The 22,298-nt window shown below is 55.5% G+C and overlaps 1 protein-coding gene across 2 annotated transcripts in view; it reads right to left on the bottom strand.

Annotated features, from left to right (window-relative positions):
• WDR1 (WD repeat domain 1) overlaps nt 1-14,936 on the bottom strand; it is a 33,778-nt gene extending 18,842 nt beyond the window's left edge. The window contains exons 1-4 of one of the 2 annotated variants that reach the window (XM_040966328.1): nt 14,735-14,936; nt 14,229-14,350; nt 4,656-4,746; nt 1,218-1,365 (exon numbers count right to left, since the gene is read on the bottom strand). In XM_040966328.1, the coding sequence (XP_040822262.1) occupies nt 1,218-1,365; nt 4,656-4,746; nt 14,229-14,350; nt 14,735-14,750 (377 nt within the window). In that variant the 5' untranslated portion in view covers nt 14,751-14,936. The remainder of the gene's footprint in view (nt 1-1,217; nt 1,366-4,655; nt 4,747-14,228; nt 14,351-14,734) is intronic. The other variant, XM_040966329.1, reaches the window with a different exon arrangement.
• Nucleotides 14,937-22,298: the final 7,362 nt, after the last annotated feature.

A 22,298-nucleotide genomic window follows, 5' to 3' on the forward strand; every position in this document is an offset into this window, starting at 1 on the left:
ATGTCAAGCCGCTGCCTGAAGAGCTAGCATGTCATACAGAAGCCAGCTAGAGTCCCAGCTGCTTCACTTTTGAGCCAGCTCACTGTTAGTGTTCCTGGGAAACCAAAAGAGGATGCCCCAAGTCCATGGGCCCCTGCCAGCAATGTGGGAAACCTGGAACACGTCCCTGGATTTGGCCTGGCCCAGTCCCAGCCACTGCAGCCATTTGGAGAGTGAAACAGCAGATGGAAGATCTTTCTGACTATCTCTCCATAATTTATTTAATAAATACTTAAAAAAAAAAAAACAAGAAGCAAGCAAGAAAGGATCTGGGGGTGGGGGATTGTCTCTGTGGCCCCTCCTTTTCCTAGCATCACTGTTGGGAGGGATCAGCTTCCATCCCACAAGGCTGGAAAATTTTTTTTCTGCCAAGGGTCATTTGGACCACATAAAATTATCAACTTAAACATCAGCCTGCGGTAGATTCCTTGAGGTCCTACCTGCGGCTGCCTGTGGGCCGGATGCGCCCACCCTGCACTCAGCTGGCACTCTCAGGCACTGCCCTAGCTACTCAGCAGTAGCCAACAAAAGGGCATCTATGAAGACTGACAGGAATCACTCGAAAAACTGTGAACCATTAGTATCTCCTAGGACCCGAACTGCCGGAAGGAGCCTCTGGGGAAGGGACATTAAGAAGTGGCTGCCAAGCTTCTGGGCTGAGGGAGCCACGGCTGCCCTGAAGGAACCCTAACTGCTCTAGGATGAGGACCTGGGCTCCAGCACTGTCCCTTGCTGGTCACCAGACCCAGAGCAGCAGCCACCCCCTTTCCCGGGCTGGGGGCCTCAGGCAAGTGCTCTGCTGGGACAAACAGGTGCCCAGACTCCTTTATGTGCTTGTGCAGCACCTATGCAGGGGGCCCCCCCAAAAAAGGTGCCCCTTCTGCTTCGTCCCTCCCCTGCTGCCTGCAATCAGGGCATGGCAACCTGGAGGAGCTAAGGATGTCAAAAGAGAGAAGGGGCCTAGCTAACAGACCTATTACCATGTAGTGTCTCCCTCATGCGTGGGTGAAGCCAGCCTGGCCAAGAGCTCAGGGGCGTCACACCCTGGAGGCAGCAGAGGGCTGGAGCTTACACAAGCATAGGCAAGCAAAGATCTCACCCCCAGATTCCATCCCACCTGGGTAACAACAGGGCACAGGCCACGGGGAACAGAGCAGGAAGGGGCCAAGGCAACTCACTTCTCTCTTCCTTCACCCACCACGGCGATCCTCTTACTATCTTCGGTCCAAGCAACATCCTTGATCTTCCCAGCGAAAGGCTGGTACTCATACTTCAAGAGGTGATCTTTCTGCGTGGTATCCCAGATCCTCAGCTTCCCAGACACATCTGCAAATGCCAACAGGGGCAGAGAAAACCAGGTCACCTCCGGGCTGGCCAAGCCTGGCCACAGTGCACTTCGGCACTGCCTCTGGCTTTCTAGGCTTTCCGCAGCGGAGGGAGCCCCTTCGCGACCCCAGTACTCAGCTACTCTGGAACTCGAGCTGCTGTCACATGTGAGCTGCACTTGGTCTATGTATTTCTTCTGTAACCATCGGGATAAACCATCCCTCTTCAGGTATCAAAGTGCAACAACACGCCAGGGTGATACTCCAATAGTGACGAGGTCACTTAGCTTTACAGCCCAGCTTCCTTCCTCCTTGCAGAAGCACGTCAATGGCACGTGGGCCCTGGACAACCAGAACCCCATGATAGGTGTCCCTGGTACCAAGTGGCAATGTACTAGACATCCTCCTCTCCCCCGGAGGTTCAGCAGGGAGGCCCGGCTCACTCGTCACAACCAGGGATGGTTCCACCCCCCTCGCCCCCTGCTGAGGCCAAGTAAGCTGCCTCAGACACACACAGTGGCTGCTGCAATACAGGAGAGCACATAAGCCTCGGGGAGCACTGATGGCAGACTGATGAAATGACACTGGGTGCCACATCCCTTCCCTCTGTGAGGCCAAGCTGGAGCCAAGCACCAGCCCCAACACACCCCTGCCCGAATGAGTCCTGTTTGGCAGGGAGGAACAACCCTGTTCTACCCTCCTAGGGCTTCAAACCTTAGCCGAGGCCTCCGTGCAGGGGCAGGGTGTGGCTCTTGCAGAGGAGCCCAGCCCCTGAAGCAGGACTGGCAGGCACTTGAGAGCTAGCTTCATGCGCACAGCCTTGGATCTCTTGGTGGAGCCAACCCAAGGACAGGGAGGGGGAGGTAGCACAGGACAAAAGCTAAAAGCAGGGCCTGGGAACCAGTGCCTGAATCTAAAGCTGGCCTTGAGCCCATATGGGCTTTGCAAATCTCAAACATTATGTGGCTTCCCTGTGGCCTTTCCACAGGGGAGGGAATAACTGTGCACCTCGTGGGAGTGGGATGTGGGTAAATGGAAACAAACCACCTCAGGCTGAGCCTCAGGACAGGCAAGCATTCAAATTCACTTAATACTCTGTGAAGGCCACTACAGGTCCCTCATGACACTGCAAGACAGAGCTAGCATCAGGCCAGGGCCTGACTACAATACCAAGGGCTGGCCCAAAGTGCAGTCCAGCTGTGAGAACAGAGGGGGACACCAAAGCATGTGAGCAGCACTGAGTGCAGGGAGCCGCGGGAGGGCCTGGAGCTTTCTGGGTAAGGTCCAGGAAGATGACCAGGAGTCCCAGGCAGGTACAGCCATCAGAGAAAGGAAAGGAGGTGAGTGCGGGCTAGCAGTGACAGAAGCTGTGCCATGTGGCTATGTGGTCTGTGCCCGAGGCCAGGCTACCTGGGCCAAGGTGGAGGGTGTCCACCTCTGATAGGTCCAGCTGTCCCAGCTCTCGTGTTCCTTGACCTGCTGCTCCTCCTGCAGCCTGGCTCCACTGCAAGTCCAGTTCACTGTACTTCCCCATCAGCCTTCACCGGACCTCCCCCTTTCCATTCAATTCTTCACAGAAGCATCCAGGACAGAAAAGAGTGGTGTCTGGGGATCAGGAGCGTTAAGCCCCCTCCCGCGCAGGCCGATATGATTGGAATGAAGACTCCACAGAAGCCAGGCTAGGACCTCACCTGGGAGTAAGCGAGCGGTGGGCTTCCTAGGGTACTGGGCCTCTTTATCCCCGGGTGATCCATGTGTGAACCAGCACAGCCCCTTCTGAGCACCTGCCCCCTCCATGAACAAAGCACACTATTTTTAGCCCACAGACCTCCTCTCTGCAGCAAAAGCTGCATTGTTCCACTGTAATCCTCAACAATCAGCATGGCCTGGCTCTCCACCTGAGAGCCACTGTCACATCAGAGCGCTTTCAAGAAAGCAGAGCCTGGAACCGGTGCCCTGGATTTATGGAGACTGTCCTTTGTAAAGGCCTTGCTGCCTACTGCCCTGGACAGGGAAGGCAGGCCTGGCTCACAGGCAGGCGGACTCAGCCTGCAGGGAGCCGGGCCAAGCCGAGGCCAAGGCCTTCACCAGTCACATTTCTTCAGACAGTCCAGAGTGCGTATGTGTTAAACAATGTTTAAAAGGCATCTGGGTTAAATCTTGGGGGCTTAAACAAACAAACATTGAGCTAGTGAGTACAGTAAGGGGTATCCCAGAGCTGAAATAAATCCAGGGGTGAATCAGAACAAGTTATACAGACAGAGCCATAGCAGAACCAAAACAAGAAGCATCAAGTGCCTGTGAGATGACAGCCTCTGGCCCAGCTCACCCATCAGCCAGGTTGCCTGAACACAGAGGCTCTGCTCTACTGCGAGCTCCACACGGCATTAACCAAGCTCAGGGCACGACCTGTGCCAGACGCTGCATCTCACTGCCTCACTGGGTGTGTCCCCAACCCCACAGGGTGGCTTTTTTACAGTTCCCGTTTAAAGAACAGAAAATCAGGGCATAGGAGGGTAGTCACTCCAGTACAGCTGCAGAGGCAGTAGGGGGTGACCTCCAAGAGCTTCTGACCCCATAGCTTCCTCCTGCAGGGAGGCATCTGCCCACAGGCTAGAAGGGAAGGGCAGGGCAGACTAAATGGCAACAGCACCTAGAGTCCCAGCTCTTCTCGGCAGATGCTGAGATGGCAACGGCTTATGTACCTAGCTGTCCCCGTGGCACGAGGCACAGTGCTCAAGTGGGCCTCCCTTCCCCACTTACAAATGATCAAAGCTCCACCTCACAGAACTAAGTGAACAAGGCATCCCACAAACAGCCTCACGCGGCCCTCCTGTTCTAGCCTCCTTCAGAGGCACACAAAGTTGGGGTCACAGAGAAAAGCTCAGTCCCCATTTACAAGAGCCAGCTCTGACAGCAGCTTCCTGTTAGCTTAGGTCCTGGGAAAGCAGCAACATGCAAGAATGGCACAAAACAGCCACAATTCACCCACACAAATGAGCCCAACTGCAGCATAGCACAGTCACCAACAGGGCCCTCTGGCCAACCTCATTCTCTCATGATCTTTGAGCTGGAACTTATGGGAATACTGTGAACTAGAAAGCACATTTTCTAGAACAAAGGGCAACTCTGGAACGGGACACTTTGTTATCTTATTCATGCCTAGTTAGCTACATTGGCTCTCCTTTAACTGACCTGCCACCCCCTCCCTTCTCCCTGCATACCCTCACCCTCTGCTGTCCCACTCCTCTCCTCCCCCCAAAGCTAGGACCCCTGGGCCACAGCACATACCTCCAGAGGCGATGTAGAATCCGCTGGGCGCGTACTTGGCCACCACCACTTGGTGGGCGTGCTCCGTGTAGATGTCAGCAATGGCTGGGTTCTGCAGGGAGGAGATGGGGTGAGCAGGGGCAGAGGCTGCAGACAGCCCGCAGCTCACCCAGTCCATAGGCAGGAGCTGCTGTACACTCACAACTGTCACACCAAGGAGCTGCAAGGAGCCACTGCCCACACACTCAATGTCTGCTTATCTTAAAAACTTCAGGCAACTTTAACTTTTTCTTGGAGTATAAAATTCAAGGTGATTTTCCCTCTTGTCTGCTTTCCTATACTTTCTACAACACACTATATATATACCTTTGAAACTAAAAATTTGATTAAAGAATCCATGATTTGAAGGTCAGCCTTTTGGCTCAGCGGGTTAAGCTACCACTGGTGACACTGACATCCCATGAGTGCCAGTTCAAGTTCTGGCTGTTTCACTTCTAATCCAGCTCCCTGCTATCGTGCCAGGAAAACAGCAGATGATTCAAGTGCAAGGTGCTTGGGCTCTTGCTGCCCAAAAGGGTGAGACCCAAATAGAATTCCAGGCAGCCAGCCCCAACCTGACCACTATGGCCATTCGGTAGAATTCCAGGAATCCAGGCCCAGCCCGACCACTAGGGCCATTTGGTAGTGAATCAACAGATGGAAAAATCTGTCTCTCTGTAAAAACAAACAGAACAATTCCCAGCAGAAACTGCAGAGAATGGTCAGCAGCAGTGCATTCAATCCAGTTGTTAGCTTTCACTGCCATAAACCCCCAAAAGCCAGACACTGCGAGTCAACAGGAGGTCTGTATTTCAACAAGGGAGGTAGACAGGGAGAGAAAAGGCAGCAGGGGAGAAAGGTGGGGGGAAAAGAGAGACAGAGATACTGAATGCAAGTCACCCAGTGGCATCTTAACAGGTGCACGAAATGCCCACCCTAGCTCTTTTCTCTCCTCCTTAAATATGTACTTGAAAGTCAGAATTAGTGAAGGAGAAACAGGGATAGATTGAACTTCCATCCATTGGTTTACGCCCCAAACGGCCACAATGTTGAAGGCTGCGCCAGGCTGAAGGCAGGGGCTTCTTCCAGGTCTCCCACTCGGGCCCGTGCCCTGCTTTCCAGGTACGTCAGCAGGAGCTGGAAGGGATGCAAAGCCATGACAGGAACTGTTGCCCACATGGAATGCCAGCAGTGTGGGTCCCAGCACTGCAGTTTTAACACATACTTCACCTTTATACTTTATCAAAGGAGCTGCCCTCTGGTCAGCCTTCTGGTGCAACACTGTGCACCCCTCCGCACCACAGGAGCAAGTCAGCACACCCCCTAACCAGCCCTGACAACAGGCCATCTGTGCCCCCACCTCCAGGACACCCACATGTTCTCAGGCCCAAGCCACGCATGGCCCACAGGAAGTCTGCCTCTGGGCTGTGAAAGCACTCCTGCCTCTCCAAGGGGAGAGTACACACCCTGGCCCTAAACTCCCACATTTCTCTCATTAGCTACTTTGTAACAGCACTTAGCAAATGACATGTTCAGGAAACTACTTTGGGGAGGAAAAGAAGAATTTTCTCCCTTTAGGCTTAACAGTTACCATTATGTGATGTGATAAATATTACACCTGAGACCTTTAAACGTTCCTGGAAAAAAAAAATCCATGTGCATTATGAAAAAACTACATTTAAAAAAAATTTTGCAACAAAAACACATTTACTTTTCAATTCCATTTTTCTAGCAGCTTTTTAAAGTAGCCAGAGGCATGTGCTTCATAAATTAGTTGATTTGGAAACAAACATTTGCTAAAAAAAAAAAAAATGTGGAAAGATACCAAGTTAACCAAAGAAGATGTCATAGCGAACAGACCCAGAAAAGGCGGCAGTGCCGTGAGTCTTGGAAAAAATTCTGAACCAGAACTACAGTGAAGCCTGCTACACTCCCACGCCGGCCCAGGAGGGCGAGACCACGTGCCGGCAGCCAGGGAGAGGCCCGACACAACGTTCACACTGCTGCTGGAAACGTAGGGTGCTTAGGAGACTCAGGCAAGCAAAGCGGAAGCGTAGGTCCCCAGGACCCGTGAAGCATGACTCAGCTCTACTCCTCAGAGCCCAGGCTGGGCGCACCCCAGGGCCCACCAGCAGGTGAACAAGCCCCGCGGACCTGCCCACACAAGGCCAATCAGCACAAGAAGGCACACACTGCAAGCTCCCTCAGCAGCACTGCCCAAGGACGCCTGGCTCAACAGACTCCCCGGGGGGAGGGCAGCCATTCTGGGCAAGGCAGGGGGAAGCAGGCAGGAGCTGCGGAGGCTGGGCTGCAGGGCAGCAGGCACACAGCGACAGTTCCTCCGACCCAAACACCCAGGGTCCACTCACAGCTTGACCAAGGAACTCACAGTTGCTGGGCCAACAGAGTCCTTGACTCACTGGTGACCGTTTCTCCAGGCCCCTTCCTTCCCCAGCCGAGGCAGCAAGGCCCTGAGAGGGGGTGTGAATTGGGGAAGTTTCCGTGGCCCAGGGTATCTGGGGGATGGAGCAGGCAAGCAGGGGCCACAATGGAAAGTCCTGCCCTGCAAGAATCCTTCCCCTACATGGTCAGGGCTGCAAGCAGGGTGTGTACAACACCCCAGGGGCAGTAGAATTCAGCACTGGGCTGCATGAATCACTCTCTCGTTTGTATTCTAAGTACAACTGGGTCAGTGTGGGGCTGACAGACTTACATCTGAGTCAGACAGCCTCCTCCCCACTCTGCTCCCTGAGGGGGAAGCCCTTGGCAGAGCGGGAGAGTGGATCCTTCCTGTCCCCACGCTCCACCTAGCCCTCTGTACCTGAGGTTCACCGTTACACACTCGTTGGGTCAGCACCCCCGAGCATGCCCCAGCACGTCCTCTCCTGCACACCTGGGAAGAGTTCTGGATGGAGCAGGCCAAGCAAGGAAGCCACTTCTCAGAGAACCAAGGCAGGGACTGCCCTGGTCAGGGGGCTCCCTGTCCTCCAGGACTGAGGGAACCCACCCAGGCTGGCTGCAGGTGCAGAGCTGCGTGCCCCTCCCCCCAGACTGCTTTTCCAGGCTGTGCCAGCATTAGCAGTCAGAAAGCAATTTTGGGCAGCAAACAGGAGGAAGCTGGGACACACGCAGACAGTACAGGATCTGTCATTAGAGCCCCGCCCGTGTCCAGACCAGCCTTTCAAGCGCCTTTTAAGCCTTCTCCACATTTCCTCCACCCCCATCTCTAATCCACACTCATGACCTCATTCCACAGCTGGAATTCTTCTGTTCCCTTTGCCAACTATGAAATCTGACATTGCAGCCCACCACACAGGACCCCTGGACTCCACCCCACTTAGCCTGGCCCTCTGCACACCTCCTCGAGGATGGTGGAGCTGTTCCAGCTGCTCCTATCCTAAGTCACCACCGTGTGGGCTTGGGCCCACTGCCTACCAGCCTCACTTTACATCAAGAGCTATTTAGCCTCCCATCCAGGGGCTGGAGCCAACGGGAAGAGAGCTCTGGATGAGCCCCCAGAATGCTGCTGCCACCTGAACAGGGGCCAGGAACCGCACAGAAGGCATGAGGGTGGCAGGGCTCCAGGACTGGTGTGGACACACAGCAGGTTGGTGCTCTGGTCTGTAGTCACAGGGTCTGAGGTGCACTGGCTACAGCAAAGTCAAACAGGTGGCCTGCTCTGCTCTGGGTGCCATCTTCCTTACACCTCCACATGCAGCTGGGGCACCTGGCCCCTCAACAATATTCCCACTTCCTTCCAGGGAGTCCTGAACACAGGAACCTGAACAGACCGTTAAGACTTCACTGCTTCCGTGGTGCCTGTGAGCAGACCTGCTCTGACATGCCAATAAGCTCACAGGCTGGGTGGGGGCAGGAGGCACTGCGCATGAAGCTCCGCAGTCCGTAGAGCCTTTGTCCTCTCACCTCAGATGCTGGGTGGGGTCAAGCCTCTAGATGAAATTACAACAGGCTGTGCCGGCCCAAGGTCTGACACACCTCAGTCCCCAGTCACAGCGAACCCAGGGAACAAGCCAGAAGGTAGGCGAGGCCTCCTGGCCCAACAGCACTTCAACCGCTGACAGGGCTTTCCCCAAGGGGCCCCTGGAGCCCACAACAAACCCAGGCAATGTGTGCACGAGCCCCCAGGCAGCGTGCTGCGTTTAGGGGCTCCATCACCGTGCGAGTATGCCCACTACTCACTGCTGACCAACAGCAGCAAGGCAAGCGCAGCAGTCAGGGCACAGCAGGAGCCTCCATCACAGGAAGCAGCCCAGTCCCGCCCACTCAGGATGCACCTGCACACCTGGCCAAAGAACACCGCCTGGCTCCCCTCACCACTCCTGTGTGCCAACAAACCACTCCATACCCTTCCTTCACTGGCTCCTCCTTCCCTGTCCACAATGCCTGCTGCCTCGGGGCAGCCAAAGCCCCCCTCCCTCCGAGCCTTCCACATTATTGCACGCCTTATCTCCCAGCTGGCACTCTTTTTGTCAACCTCATCCAGCAGAACCCACTTTTACCCACCTTGTGCCACCTACCATCTTTGTGTCCAACCTCCCTTCTTCAGAGACGGCTCCCACGCCAGGCCAGGCATTTGTTGGCTTTGCCACATGGCTGGAGAGACCAGAGCACAGCTGAGGTGGTCAATCCTACTGCCCTATCTGAGAGGCACCGGTCAGCTCCACCATGAAACCGCCCCAAACCCCCTGGTCACCTCACAGCCACTTTACAGGCAGGCAGATGCAGGGCCATGCCCCCAGGTCACACTGCTATTACCTAGTAGAGCTGGGCTTGAACCAGGCAACACCTTTCTGTAACTTTGTTTGCTTTTATTCTCACTGGCGGTAGCCCCACAGCTAATGTGATGCCCATACTGGGAACAAAAGTCTGCACTGGCCCAGTCCATGCAGGAATGCGTGATGCTGCTCAGCTGGGAGGCTTGCCACACACAGACGACTGTACCCTTCTCGTGCTCTCCTGACAGATCAGGAGCCTGGGAGGTCTCGCCCCGTGACCCAGGTGTGGCACCACAGATTGAGTATCAATATGCTGCCACCTTCCTTGTGCCCCATACTACCCCCACCTGCCCAGGTACATACGTCAGACCTAGGTGGTCCCAAAGCTAGACCTCGTTCACACCTAAGTTTCCCATGCCAGGCAGCCTTCTAAGTATGCCCTATGAGCTGTGAATTAACTTGGGTCAACTTCACCCTAATCAATCCCATTGCACTCTCCATTTTCAGATGAGAAAAGAACACAGCCCAGTGAGGAGCCCACGTAAGTACACACAATGTGCCCAGCAAGGTCCTGTGGGCACTTGGGACCTGAGCCAGACAGAAACCAGTGCTCCCTGGAAACACGGCTGGCTGGGGGGGGGGGGGGCTAGGGAGGATCCCTTGCTCTGGAGGAAACCCCAGAGTAGACCATTCCCACAGGGTCCCACAGCAGGCAGGACCACCTGCTCAGGATGAGCATCTCCTCCCAGTCCACCCGCAAGCAGGACCATGAGCGTCTCCTGTGGCTGCAACCTTCTCCTTCGCCTCAAGAACCACTGCTGTACTCGCCCCCCCGCTGCCAGCAGCGCAGGACAGGGATCAGAGCTGCCCAGTGGGAGTATGCACAAGGCCCTGCACATGTGCCACCTTCCCTATCTGGAGACTCCCACTCATCCTGCAAGGCTCCTCAAATGTGGGGTCTTCGGCAATTGGCCTTGTTCTGTGCAGCACTCAGCTCTACCCTCACTCCTGCAGCAGGCAGGGCAACCTTCTCTTGAAGCTCAAGCGCATCACCCACCAGATCCTCAGCCTTGGCATTGTGACAACCCGTCCCTGTGGGAAGGGGCTGGGCCTCGCAGGATGCTTGGCAACACCCCTGGCTTCTACTTGCTACACACCAGCAACGTGGAAACGTCTCTGAACACTTAAGTCCCTTCAGGAGCCCCTCCCCGGGAATCACTGACATCGATCTGGGTCCTCCAGCTAAGGGTAGGGCTCAGCAAGACAGGGTGAGGCAGGTGCAATTGGAACACTGATCCCGGGAGAGGGCCATGCCAACCGGGGGATGTGTTCATCCTCAAGCAGCTTCAGATACAGTACTGTTCATGACAGGTCTGAGCCTACCGGTTGGTCTGACCTTTCCATGGTTCCAGTGACCATCGTAGGATCACCCAAACCAGCCTCAGCACTAACCAGCTGTCCAAAGACCTCCCAGGTGCTTCCTGTTCTGCAGGGTTCTTCAACCACCCATCTTCCCAGCTGGCACTTGCTGATCCCTCCTGACTCGGCTCAAGATTCTCCTAGACAAAGGCCCAGTCAGAAGGCCTGAACTTTCAAGCAATGGATTTTTCATTTGTCTTTCAGCCAATCTTATTTCACTTCCTTCCAAGGCAGCAAACTGTGGGCAGGGCCACCATCCTTTGCACACGGAGAGCAGCAATGGATAGAGGATTTAGGCAGGTGTGCAAACCCTGTGCCTCCCCCCGACCCCCTGTTCAGCGCTCCTTCGTTACATGGCCCCTGGCAAGAGTCCTCCAGGCCCCAAAGTGCTCTCCACCACTGACAGCCAAGTCCCCCCACAGCGCATTCTCATCGGCGGTTCCCCCATTTCCCTTGATTGATCTCCTGAAGCTGAGCTTCACAGACCTTACTTTCCTCACTGCACACTGCAGTCCTGGAACCCTGGAATCCAGGAACTGGGCCTTTAGAACACCTGCCCACAAGCAGGTCGCTGGCTGCTTCCTGAAGCCCACTGAGGCCTCCGCAGGGGAGGGGCTCTGGATGTTTGCAGTCATAAGCAGGTTCCTTTGTCAGATGCCACAGATGGCAGAGGGGACCAGAAGGTACTATGCCCACAGGACAATGTAACCCAGAGGAGCCACCCCCACCCACATGCCTCCGCTCCTGGATTCACCAACTACCCCTCCTTCGTGAGCACCTTCCACACACGATGTGTACACACTGCTCACTGGAGCCTCGCTGGCTTCCTCGTCTCAGTGGCACCACATCCTTAATTGTGCTCAGAATTCCCTCTCCAAGGCGAGGAAGCAGGATGTGTTGAAAGAAACAAGAAAGAAAATCCCCTTTCCTATACGTTTTAAGAAGCGCATTATGCTGGGCTCGCACCGTAAGTCCACAAGGCAAGCAAGTAAGAGCGGCGGCTCCAGCGAGGGGCATCTACAAGGGAACTGCCCGGTCGTCTTAAAGCAGACTCCAGCAGCCTCAAGCAGGCCAGGCCGTGCTTACTCGCTTGCAGTAAAACATCATTGACCACCTTCACCTCCAAGACACAGGGTGGCTTCGGAGGTCCTTCAGTCACCAGATAACCCAGTGAGCACTGACTGTGCCAGGCTCTCCTTCTGAGTAGGAGGGCATAGTAGGTATGGTAGGCAGATCCTTACAGCCATTTGTAGGTCTGCATGCCAGCTGGCTTCCTATTTACAGACAGGGTAAGGGACAGGGAAGGCCACGGAGGGAAACCCCTCTGACCAGGGGCCATCGAAGCAGGAACCTAGAGGCTAGGGAACAAACCCCGCAGGTGTCCGAGGAAGACGCATCCCAGGAAAGGCAACAAAGACTGCAGGTCCTGGGGTGGAGCTTGAGGCAGAGTACAGGCCAGCATGCCTGGCACCCAGGGGGGTCAGCCCCGACAAGGACTCTGACTTTCACCAAGGTGGGAGGCTGCTGAAGACTCAGGGACAAGAGCACGAACGTGCTTTCCTGCTCTGGCTTTGCACAATCATTCTGGTGGGAGGTGTGGAAGCAGAGGATGCCCTGAGAATCAGAGCCTGGAGGACATTCCGACCGTGGCAGGAGCTGTGGAAGGATGAACATGGCACAGCAGACCAGCCCAAGGTCCTGGGCCTGCCCGATGGAGAAGACGTTTCCCTTTAGGGCAAAGGGCACCTAGGAACCCCAAATGTAGCTCAGGGTGTTAGTCAAGACTCAAGGCAGGCATGTCTGCTGTCATCCCCTCTTTCCTCCCCAGCCTAGATTCCAAATGCACCACTTTCCTTTCCATCCACTCAATGTTCATCAACATTCGCGTCTCCCCCTTCCCGGGAACACATGCTCTCAGAAAACCACCCCCTCCTCTGGCGACCACTGGCCCATCACTCTAACAGGAGGGGAAAGTGTCTGGCCTCACCTCCAGCGTCCCCCATCCCCTGGCTCTGTGGGGTGGGAAACCGGGGGGCGGTGTCCCAGGAGAGAAGGGCAAGCTCCTGGAATGCTCCAAGAACCCGGGGAGGAGTAGGCAGAAGGGGTTCACAGGTCCGTGGAGCCTCCCGCCAGCGGGCGCTCATCTGTACCCCCAAACAGCTTCTGCAGGGAACTGGCTCCCAGCATCGGCCTCCTTCCCGGGCTCGGCTTATGCTGCCACCATGAAGCCTGCTTGGCACCAGACTGGCAGTAGGTACCTCAGGGAGGTCGGCCTGGGGCTGGACAGGAATTGCGATACTGTGCCAGTGCCGCAGTGCGTTTGCCAATCGGCTAAGTGAATACCTCCTTGGGGCCGTCTTAATTTCAACCTTCTCAGAGTCAAGGCCCTCGCTCCAGACTTCCCTGGACTCACTTGTTAGGTCCTTGGAGAGGCTTCCCCAGCTGTCAGTGTGGCTGGATCGGCTTTCTAGGAATCTGCCTGACTAGCAAGTTGTTAGCACCTTCAAAGCAGATTCACAGCCACCCACCCCCTCACTGGAGGTGCCCGGGCAAACCCGGGCAGGGCAGACAGCACCACAGCCGCCTGTCTTCTAGCAGCCCAGCCAGCAGTACCTCTGACCAGAGGGGCCCTGCAGCTCTCCGGCAAGGACTGTCCACCCAGTCCTCCACTCTGTAGTCAGATCTGAGTCCCCTCCAGGGCTGGCTGAAGCGGATATCCCTTGCCGGCCTATCTCAGTCGCCCAGGGTGGCACCACTCCCACCCCCTGCCAGCAAGGCCCTGCTACACCTGCCGAGTAGGGGGCGGGGGAGGGCGCCTGAGGCACAGGCTTGCAGCAGGCCTGGGTCACACAGATAGTCACAGAGGAAAAGCAGACACTGGCAGGGATTTCCCACGAGCCGGCTCTAGCAGCATCTGCAGCCACAGCCCCAAGCGCCTGCAGAGCAGGATTCAGGGGATCTCCTGGCTCCTGTTTCCGACCTGCGGCTCAGCTCCGCCACTGCCGGGCTCTGCCCCACAGCCTCAGCATGGGGCGGAAGTGTCACCAAGGGTGCCAGGCGCCGCCAGGAACCTGGGCACGCCTTCAGCTCGTTCAGCGGCCGGCCAGCGGGATAATGGGGTGGGGATCACCTCGTTACCTCTCTCCACTGGGGAAGGAAACTGGCCCCACACCAGGCCACAACCACACCCCAAGACCAAGCGGGTCTGTCTGAACCCGTCCCACCCCGGCCCCAGCTCCCCCGACGGCGACCTGGGGAACTTGAGCCGTCTTCCAGGGCGTCTCCCCACCCCACTCCCCCGGGCGCGGCTGCAGAGCCTAGGGGCGTGGCGTCCGCACCCCAGGTGGGCTCGAGGGGGACCCCAGTTCCCGGTGGGGGCGGGGAGGGGGGGGACACTCACGTCGATGTTCCTCAGGATGACGCACTTGCCGTTGGTGTACAGAAAATTGTTGCCCTTGGGGTCGCCTCCCAGGATTTTGGAGACGCCCCGCTCCACCTGGGGGAGGCTGGCGAACACCTTCTCTGCGGAGACAAACGCGGCTCGTGAGGGGCTGCGCCTGCTCGGGGGCTCCAGGGGACGGCCGGGAAGGACGGCGGCGGCCCCGCACCGGGTCTCGCCGGTCACCTGTTGCCTCCGTCGGGAGGGGCGGCCGCCACTTCCTAAGAGCGCGACTTCCTGGTCGGCGCTCCGGCCCAAGCCCTCGGGGATGAGGTGCCACGGCGGGCGATCGCCAACTTCGGGACGCCCCCGGGCGCGGGCAGGTGGGGGTGGGTGGCCGCCCGGGACCCCGAGGGCCCGCAGCCCGGGACGCCCCCCGCGCCGCCCCCCGGGACCCCGAGGGCCGGGCGGCCGGCCACCGCCCGGGCGCGGAGAGGGGCGCCCACACCCAGAGCCCCGCCACTCACTGATCTCGTACGGCATCCTCGCCCACTTGTTCCCGCGCCGCGCTAGCCGAGAGCCTCCGGGGCCGGCCCGCGCCGCCGAGCACACCTCGCCCAAGCCGAGCCGGAGGACAGGGGCCGGAAGGCGGCGCTGGGCGGGCGTGCCGGGCGCCGAGGGGGCGGGCCCAGGCCGGGGCTCCCGGGCCGGCGGCTGGCTCCTGCCCTGGCGCGCGGCCGCGGCGGACGCCCCAGACCCGGAAGCGCGGCCCCGCGCGCGGCTCGCCCCCAGCTTTGACCATATATAGTCAAGCGCTCGGCTCAGCGGCGGCTGGCCCAGCGAGCCTGCGCGGACGCCGCGCCCCGCCCCCGCCCCGCCCGGCCCGCCCCGCCCCGGAGGTGACGTCGCCCGCCCGCCCCGCCGCGGTCCTGCTGAAAAGGCGGCGGGCTGCGGGTCTTCGCGTCAGAACGCTCCGGGAGCGGGCGGGCGCGGGTGTGCGGGCGCGAGGGGCAGGGCGGGCCGTGGGGGGGAGGGTTCCTGGTCCGGTGCTGCCAGTGTGAGCCAGCACTGAGCCGCTGTTGGGGTGAAGCGCCTCGGCTCGGGGTGAACGCTAGGGGATAGCTTTTTTTCAGTGAGCTTGCCTGAAGAGAAGTCGCTCTTTTCTAGAAGCAGAAACTTTAGAAATGTTCCTTACTGGAGTCTTGCCGGGTCTCTAACTTTGAGGAACAAAGCGAAAGGGGGTTCCCGGGTGCGGAGGAAGTCGGGGTGAGGGGGCGGTTGTTGCTCGAGAAAAGCGGGAGAAGCTGGCGCTTTCTCCGCTAAAGTGAGGGGTGGGCGCGCTGAGCAGCCCCGTGGGGGTGAGCGAAGGACTTGAACTCTGGGGGCCTGTGGCGAAGTGGCAGCGTGTAGGAACACGGGGCTTCGGGAATGTCTCCTAACGCAATCTTTAGGGGAGTAGCTACTGCTTTTTCTAGAACTTTGTAGAAATCTCTGCTACGTCCTCCGTGTCCGGGTTCTCGAGCGCGTTGCACCCCATTAACTCGGAGCTACCGTGCAGCCCCTGGGCTACCACAGGTGTTTCTATCAGGCTGCCTCGCCTTCTAGTTTTGAGAAAGCACCTGAGTGATCCTTGCTAAAGGGTAAAACCTGTTGCCCAGCCTGAAGCCGAGGGTGGTGGGGTGCCCGAAGCTTCGTGAGGAAAAGTCTCCAGGTGCCACGCCGCAGCTGCCACCCCTTGCTCTGGCCTGCCAGCCAGCCTTGGTGATGCAGGAATGCCTAGGTAGTGTGACTACCCTAGGGCTCCACATGGATTTAAACTTCACGGAGGTTTCTGGTTTAAAGCCTTCGGGGGCAGACAGCTCCTCTGCTGGGCTGTTCGCTAATAGGGCCAGGGAGCCATTGTCAGGCTCTCAGGAGCCTAACGCCTCCCCGCACTCAAACACAGGTGTCTCAGTCAAGTCAAATGGCCAGCTCTAAGTGGCAACTGTCCAGTCTCTGGAAACTCGCTTGGCGCGCGTGGGTGCTTAAGGGACTTCCCCAGTCTGTGCCTACAAAGCACTAACCCCTTTGTACCCATGATTCATGAGCTGAAGGGACCTAAAGCGAAAGCATCAGATGAGATGGCCAAAGCAGGAGATGAAGCAAGTGCTCTATGAAAAGGGGCTCTTCTGCTGAGAAACGAGGACTAAACAGACTTTAGATACACTACAGCTGGTGCGCAGCCCTTGTGGGGCCTCAGATAACGAGTGGTCGGAAAGCTAGCCAGGTTTGGACTTCTGTCAGTGTTGACCTGCTCAAAGTGAGGCAAAGCAAATACGGGCCACCTGTTCCCAGAGCCCTTGCAGGAGGCTGGGGGATCTGCTTTTATTAGCTCCAGAGGCAATTACATGCTGGGAGAAACCTCGGGAGTGTTGAGGCTCAGGCACAAATCCTCAAGACTGAAGTCTATCGGGCAGTTTGGCGGGAAGAGGGGGAAGGGATACCACAGGGAGTGTTCCTGAGTTGTTCACTGAGGGTGTCCTGTTGCCTGAAAAGTCGCTCTTCTAGAAGCAGAAACTTTAGGGCTCTTCCTTACTGGAGCCTTGCTTGGTCTCTGAGAAACAAAGCAAAAAAGGGTGGGTCTGCTGGGGTGCTCTACGGCCCTTAAGTGGCTGTAGCTGTGGATCCAGGCTACTTCTTGGCTTCCATAAACCGCACCACACCTAACTGCAAGCTCCCTTACTAGCTCATGGCTGTAGCTTCAGTCCAGCGACTTCTCTCCCACACTTTGGCAACTGCCTCCTGGTACCGGAGGTGCCTAACCACAGCCCAACAGTGCACCCCAGTTTTCCCAACGTAGGCTGCTCCCAGTGTACCCCTTTCAGAAACCCCATCCGTCCTGCACTCAGTGCCATATCATTAGCACCACCTGCCATTAGCTGCTTGACCTCACCTGGGCTATTCCCCTTCCTGACTGGCTTCTCAACAGACTTGCAGGAACCCTTGTTGCAGAGTTGAGCAGTCTTGAAGGCTTGGTTATTCTCCCTGGGTCCACCCAGGCCTTGCCTTTCAGCTAATCCCTTGGGTGATATCCCTCTAGGATACTAAGCTTGTCACTTCCAGGCCCTCCCTGTGACGCCCTAACTTAAGGCCGCTTTCTCAGACTCACTTTTGAGATGAGTGACATTCACTACTGGAAGTGTTGGGCAAAGTTGTGACCTGCAAATAGCGCGTTTGCTAATGCTTAGGACGGGGCCGCCAGGTCATCCGGAAGCCAATTCCATGAGGGCATGAGCAACAATGAGCATCACCTGAACTTGAGTATTAAGCTTTGTGCTAAAACAATATACCTGAGGCACCTCATTACTGAAGTTAACTTGGGGTAAACCAGCTCCACTTGAGTTGGGTAACACTTAATTGGCCCTCTGGTATGTTAAGCAATCCCTCCTGTTGCTTGTCTGGAGAAATGATTGCAAATCAGTTCTGCCAAAGCCAGCTGCTCGAGGGCAGCCTCCTGCATGGCTGCAGTGTGTGCCATTAGCGGTATTGCCTGAGTGGTTCCTGTGGCCTTGGCTCAAAGGCTCCAGACCTTTGGCTGCAGTGTGGAGATGGGCTTCGAGACCGAGCAGTCTAGCTCATTTTGGATCCAAGGGTACCTCAGTGAACAGGAGTGAAAGTGGAGTCAGCTGGGGTGAATTTACCCACGAGGCTAGCCACCTGTTGCAGTCTGGGTCAGGTCTGGGGCTGTCCTGGAAGAGAACATGCTTGAGGTCCCTGGTGCCGGTTTCCCCGTGTCTGACAGAGTGCACCTCCTCTGTGAACCTCTACAGCAGTGCTAAGTTCTGGGTTCCAAACTTCAAGATGTGTGAATCCCACTACCTTGAGTCTACAGCATCGCTCTTGAGGCCTCTCAAAGTACCCCCGTCTCCATTGCAGCCTGTCGGGCAAGTGGGCTTTTGCAAAAAACAAGTGGATCCCTCACACCTGTAACTAGCATTGTGCTGGCTCTCAAATTATGTGCAAGAGGCCTGTGTGTAAACGCCCATCTTGAAGCCGTCCTAGGTGTAATTCTGAACTAGCTAGAACGTGGTTCAGGATAGTGTCTTTCGTAAAGCTTTCACTGCTTATATAAGCTGTATTCTTTGGCAACCAAGCATGTTAACCTGATCTTGCTGTCGGTAATGGCTAGCCAGAGTTGACAAACATTTGGGAGGCTTGGGAACCAAGCCACATCCTTCAACTCTTCTCTCAGAGGGAACAGGGGCAGGGGCTGGGTGGTGGTCTGTGAAAGCAAACCCCACTGTCTGCCTTGGTATTGTAGAAAATTTGCTGCCTCTGAGACCCTGCACACTGTAGACTGGAGGCCAGGTGACAAGATCTAGATCCCCTCAGCTGCCACCCTCAGGCCTGCATCTTCAGGGACTCTGATGGCACCTTCAGCCCTGTGTGCCTTGCTGGCTTCCTTTAAACTTGGAGGAAAAAGGGACTCGGAGGCTGACTTAAGCTCAAGGTTGAACACTGCAGCCAGTATGCAGGCTCATGTGTTCCCTCCTTGGAGCTCAACACTGAGGCCTGCCACACCAGACCGGGACGTGCAGACCCATGCTGCCCATGTTGGACAGCTATCACTTCATCAGGGGTTGGAGACTGGTTGCTTTCCCTAGGCAGCTCTCACCCACTGAAAAGCACCATTTCTTCAAAGCAAATGAAGGCGTCTAGTCTGTCTCCTGGCTTAGACCAGAGATCCAAGCTTTCCTGGCATCTGGTTGCATGGTCAAATTCTTGGTTGACACTATGGGGGCGTCTGGCTGTCACAGTTGTGCTATGCCTATACAGTCGGGAGGTTCTTGCTCATCTGGCTGCCTATGTGGAGCCTTTGGTCCTGAGGGCTGTAGCTTTTGTGGAGTTCCTTTGTATAAGCCCTTCTCCCCTCTGCCTTTCCTGTAGTTCAAGGACTACTCCACATACCAGTTGACTGGCTTGCTAAAGTCTGCTCAACAGGAAGGACTTGATTCTTGTCCACCAGAGTGCAGGAGTGAGGCCTGAGAAATCCAGCTTATCCTGATGAGCAGGCTTGCTATCCATTTTTGTCAAACCTTCTGGATACTCTTCCTCCAGATCAAGTGGGCAGAGACTGCCTTGGTCCTTTTCCAGGGGATGAACCGGAAAGCAGACAATGCCATTGGGTTCATGTCTGTCTCCATACAGAGGAGCACTGGCGAACCAGATGCATGGGTTTCACTGTCTCAGAACAAGCTGGGATGTGGATAGGCTAATGGGCCCCTCTCTGGCTCCGGGCCTCTGCTTCCGGGAACAGGTGCTCTGAATACTTGCCCTGCAGTTAGGCAGATAGGCACTGCTCAGCCCACTTGCAGGGACCCAGTATGCTCCAGGTTTGTGTTGGCTGGGAAGTATCTGCTCATGTTCATTGCTGTGAGCAAAGCACACACTGGTTAGAAACCAATGGGTCCATAACTCCTTGTGGAACCCAGAAGTCTAATGCTGGGAAGGCTGAGACTGGCTGCTGTGAGGGAGAGTCTAGGCCATCTCTGGCTTCTGGAGCTCTGCTGGCCGTCCCTAGTGTTGCTTGGCTCGTAGCAGTGTCTCCTGGCCTTGCTCTGCCCTCACGTGTCTACTTCTTGAAGGAAATACCTCTTCTAGTTGACAGCATCTTTGAAAATCGCTGAAATCCTGAGTTGGAGGTTGAACACTTTGGAACATAATGAGGGGAAATCAACTGAGCCCTTAACCCAGGTAGTACAGACAGGGCTTTGCCTCCCTGTTCTCGTCCTTGGGCCTCCCTTGGCCTTGTGGGGGAGGCAAGGCAAAAGAAGCTGGCAATTTGGCAGAGTGCCCTTTGTGGGTAATGCAGTAGTAGCAGTCGCAGTAATAGATAATGCAATAGTAGCAGTCACAGCCTGCTCTGGAACAGCTTTCCCTTAAAGTGAACAGCTGTCTGGGTGTATATGCCCGGCCCAAGGGGTTGCCTTGAAGTGACTGTAAAACAGCTCGTCTCCAGCTCCTGGCCTGATGGAATTTGAGGATCCTTAATGTCCACAACATACCACCTACGAAACATTAGTGGCTTAAAGTGAACTGCAACCCTCTAAAGTAGCTGTTGGAGTATTCCCCTTTGGGAGTTGATTGGTGTCTGCCTCAGTGCTGTAGAACAGTTCCCCAGCATGGCTGGACTGGTTATCCTTCCAAGCACAGAAGAGTTGGCCTACTGCTTGCTCACTGCAGCTGGACTGCTATTACTCTTAGCAGTATTACTGTGACTGAAGAATAGGACCCTCAAACTGGAGTCACACTGAGGCTTCACGTTGGTCAAAAAGGACTTCAAAAGTAAAGGTGGCGAATGAGAATCCATTCAGAGTTGATGTGTAGAGTAGCAGTGTTGCCTGTTGCTAGGCTTCAACTTTAAGGAACTGATGACCTGCTGGGAACAGATGTTTGACTATAGCTGTCCTCAAGCAGCTGAGGAGGGCAGACTGAACATGGAGGGAGATGTTTCAGGCTTGACAACTGGAGACTTGGGGCTCATCGGTCAGAAGGCTTGGGGTTGGTATCTGAATTAGACCACAGAGACTAAGTAGGGTGCTGTCATTAACACACCTTGTTAGGTGCACTGGATGTTCTGATAAATGACTCTCAATCCTGTAAAAGTGCAGGGAAGCAGTGTTGCTACTGAGTGGACTCTAACAGTAACAATATTAGCAGTGTTAGCATTATGTTTGCTACAACAAACCTGAGACACTAGATGCACCAATCGCACAGGAAAAGGCAGCTGCGTGGGAACAGACCAGGAAGTGCACTTACATGGGGGAAGGAGGCAGGCCTTAAAAAGAGCCATGGGGACTGGACAAAGGGCCATCAGGTTTGAGGCCATGGGTAGGAATGGCAGGGCACTGTTGGTTTCAGAATTGTAAGGTTTCCAGCGGATTGGTGAGGAGCAGGTTGTGAATGTAAAGGGTGGAAAACGGCAAGCCTTAAATGGTTGGTAGGGGAGGTAAAATGGCATTGGGTCTAAAGTGGATGTCTTCAGTCTCCAGGCTTGAGTCACTTCTTAGAGTATGATGCTGTGCAAGCTGGAAACTAGAAAGGCTTAATCCCAAGGTAGTGCTGACACTCCATCTGGAGTCTGTAGCCTAGTTGAACAGATGCAGAAGTTAACCACAGCTTGTTCGACCAGGTGTTTGTCCTGGGATGGAGCAGCTTTAAGAGAAAGCATATCGTAAAAGGAGACGGGATAGTTGGAGGAAGGCCACATGGGCCTGGTTGTGGCTGGGGCAGCTGGAGGTCATGTAGAAATGTGGAGAAAGGCTTGGGTATGTCATACAGGAAGAAAGACAAAGTTGAAACCTTTTAAGAAGCTGAGGATGGTGCAGGAATAACAGAATAAATGTTCTTGAGCCCAGAGTGACTAGGAGTACTTCGGGTCTGAAGCAAGAATGATGGGGTTCAACAGGGAGAAAGCCCAGAAATTTAAATGGAGGGTCCTCCAAAGCTTCAAGATTGGGATCCTTTCTCTTGGTGCTAAGGAAGTGCTTCAGGTACTATAACATGACTCACGTTAACGTTTGGACAGTAGCCTGAGTGTGAAGCAAGGCTTAGTCGGCTATCTGTAACAGAACATCGAAATGTGCAGGTGGAGATGTAATTCTGCTTGCCAGAAAGGAAACCTTACAACGCATTTGTCTTGAACTCTTGAAGTGGTACCACATGATTAAGCCACCAGCATCAAGGGATAGGACGACCTGCTTTCATATGTATTTGTAGGAGCTGACTTGATATTTGCAGTTGGGCTTGCTGCTCTGAGGAATTAAGAGCTGGTGTAGGTGGTAGACACTTTTTGGTACTTACACTTTAATTCTGAATGTTAAACATGTCACTTTCTTACAGAACATTCAGGTGTACACCCATTCATGTTGTGACTTATGTAAAGCAGAACTGTATTCACCTCAAGGGTGAGGCTGGATTGTTATCCAGGGGTCATGAAGCAGTTGAAGTTGCATAGCCAAGCCCATGACTATCGATGCAGATCTGTTCTGCCTTGCCCTCCAGTCTAGGAGTTACAAGTCCTGGTTAAGATTTGTGGTCTATCAGATGTTG

This window comes from Ochotona curzoniae, unplaced genomic scaffold (genome assembly GCF_017591425.1).
Source record: "Ochotona curzoniae isolate NIBS_2020 unplaced genomic scaffold, NIBS_Ocur_1.0 scaffold_4505, whole genome shotgun sequence".
Taxonomy (NCBI): domain Eukaryota; kingdom Metazoa; phylum Chordata; class Mammalia; order Lagomorpha; family Ochotonidae; genus Ochotona; species Ochotona curzoniae.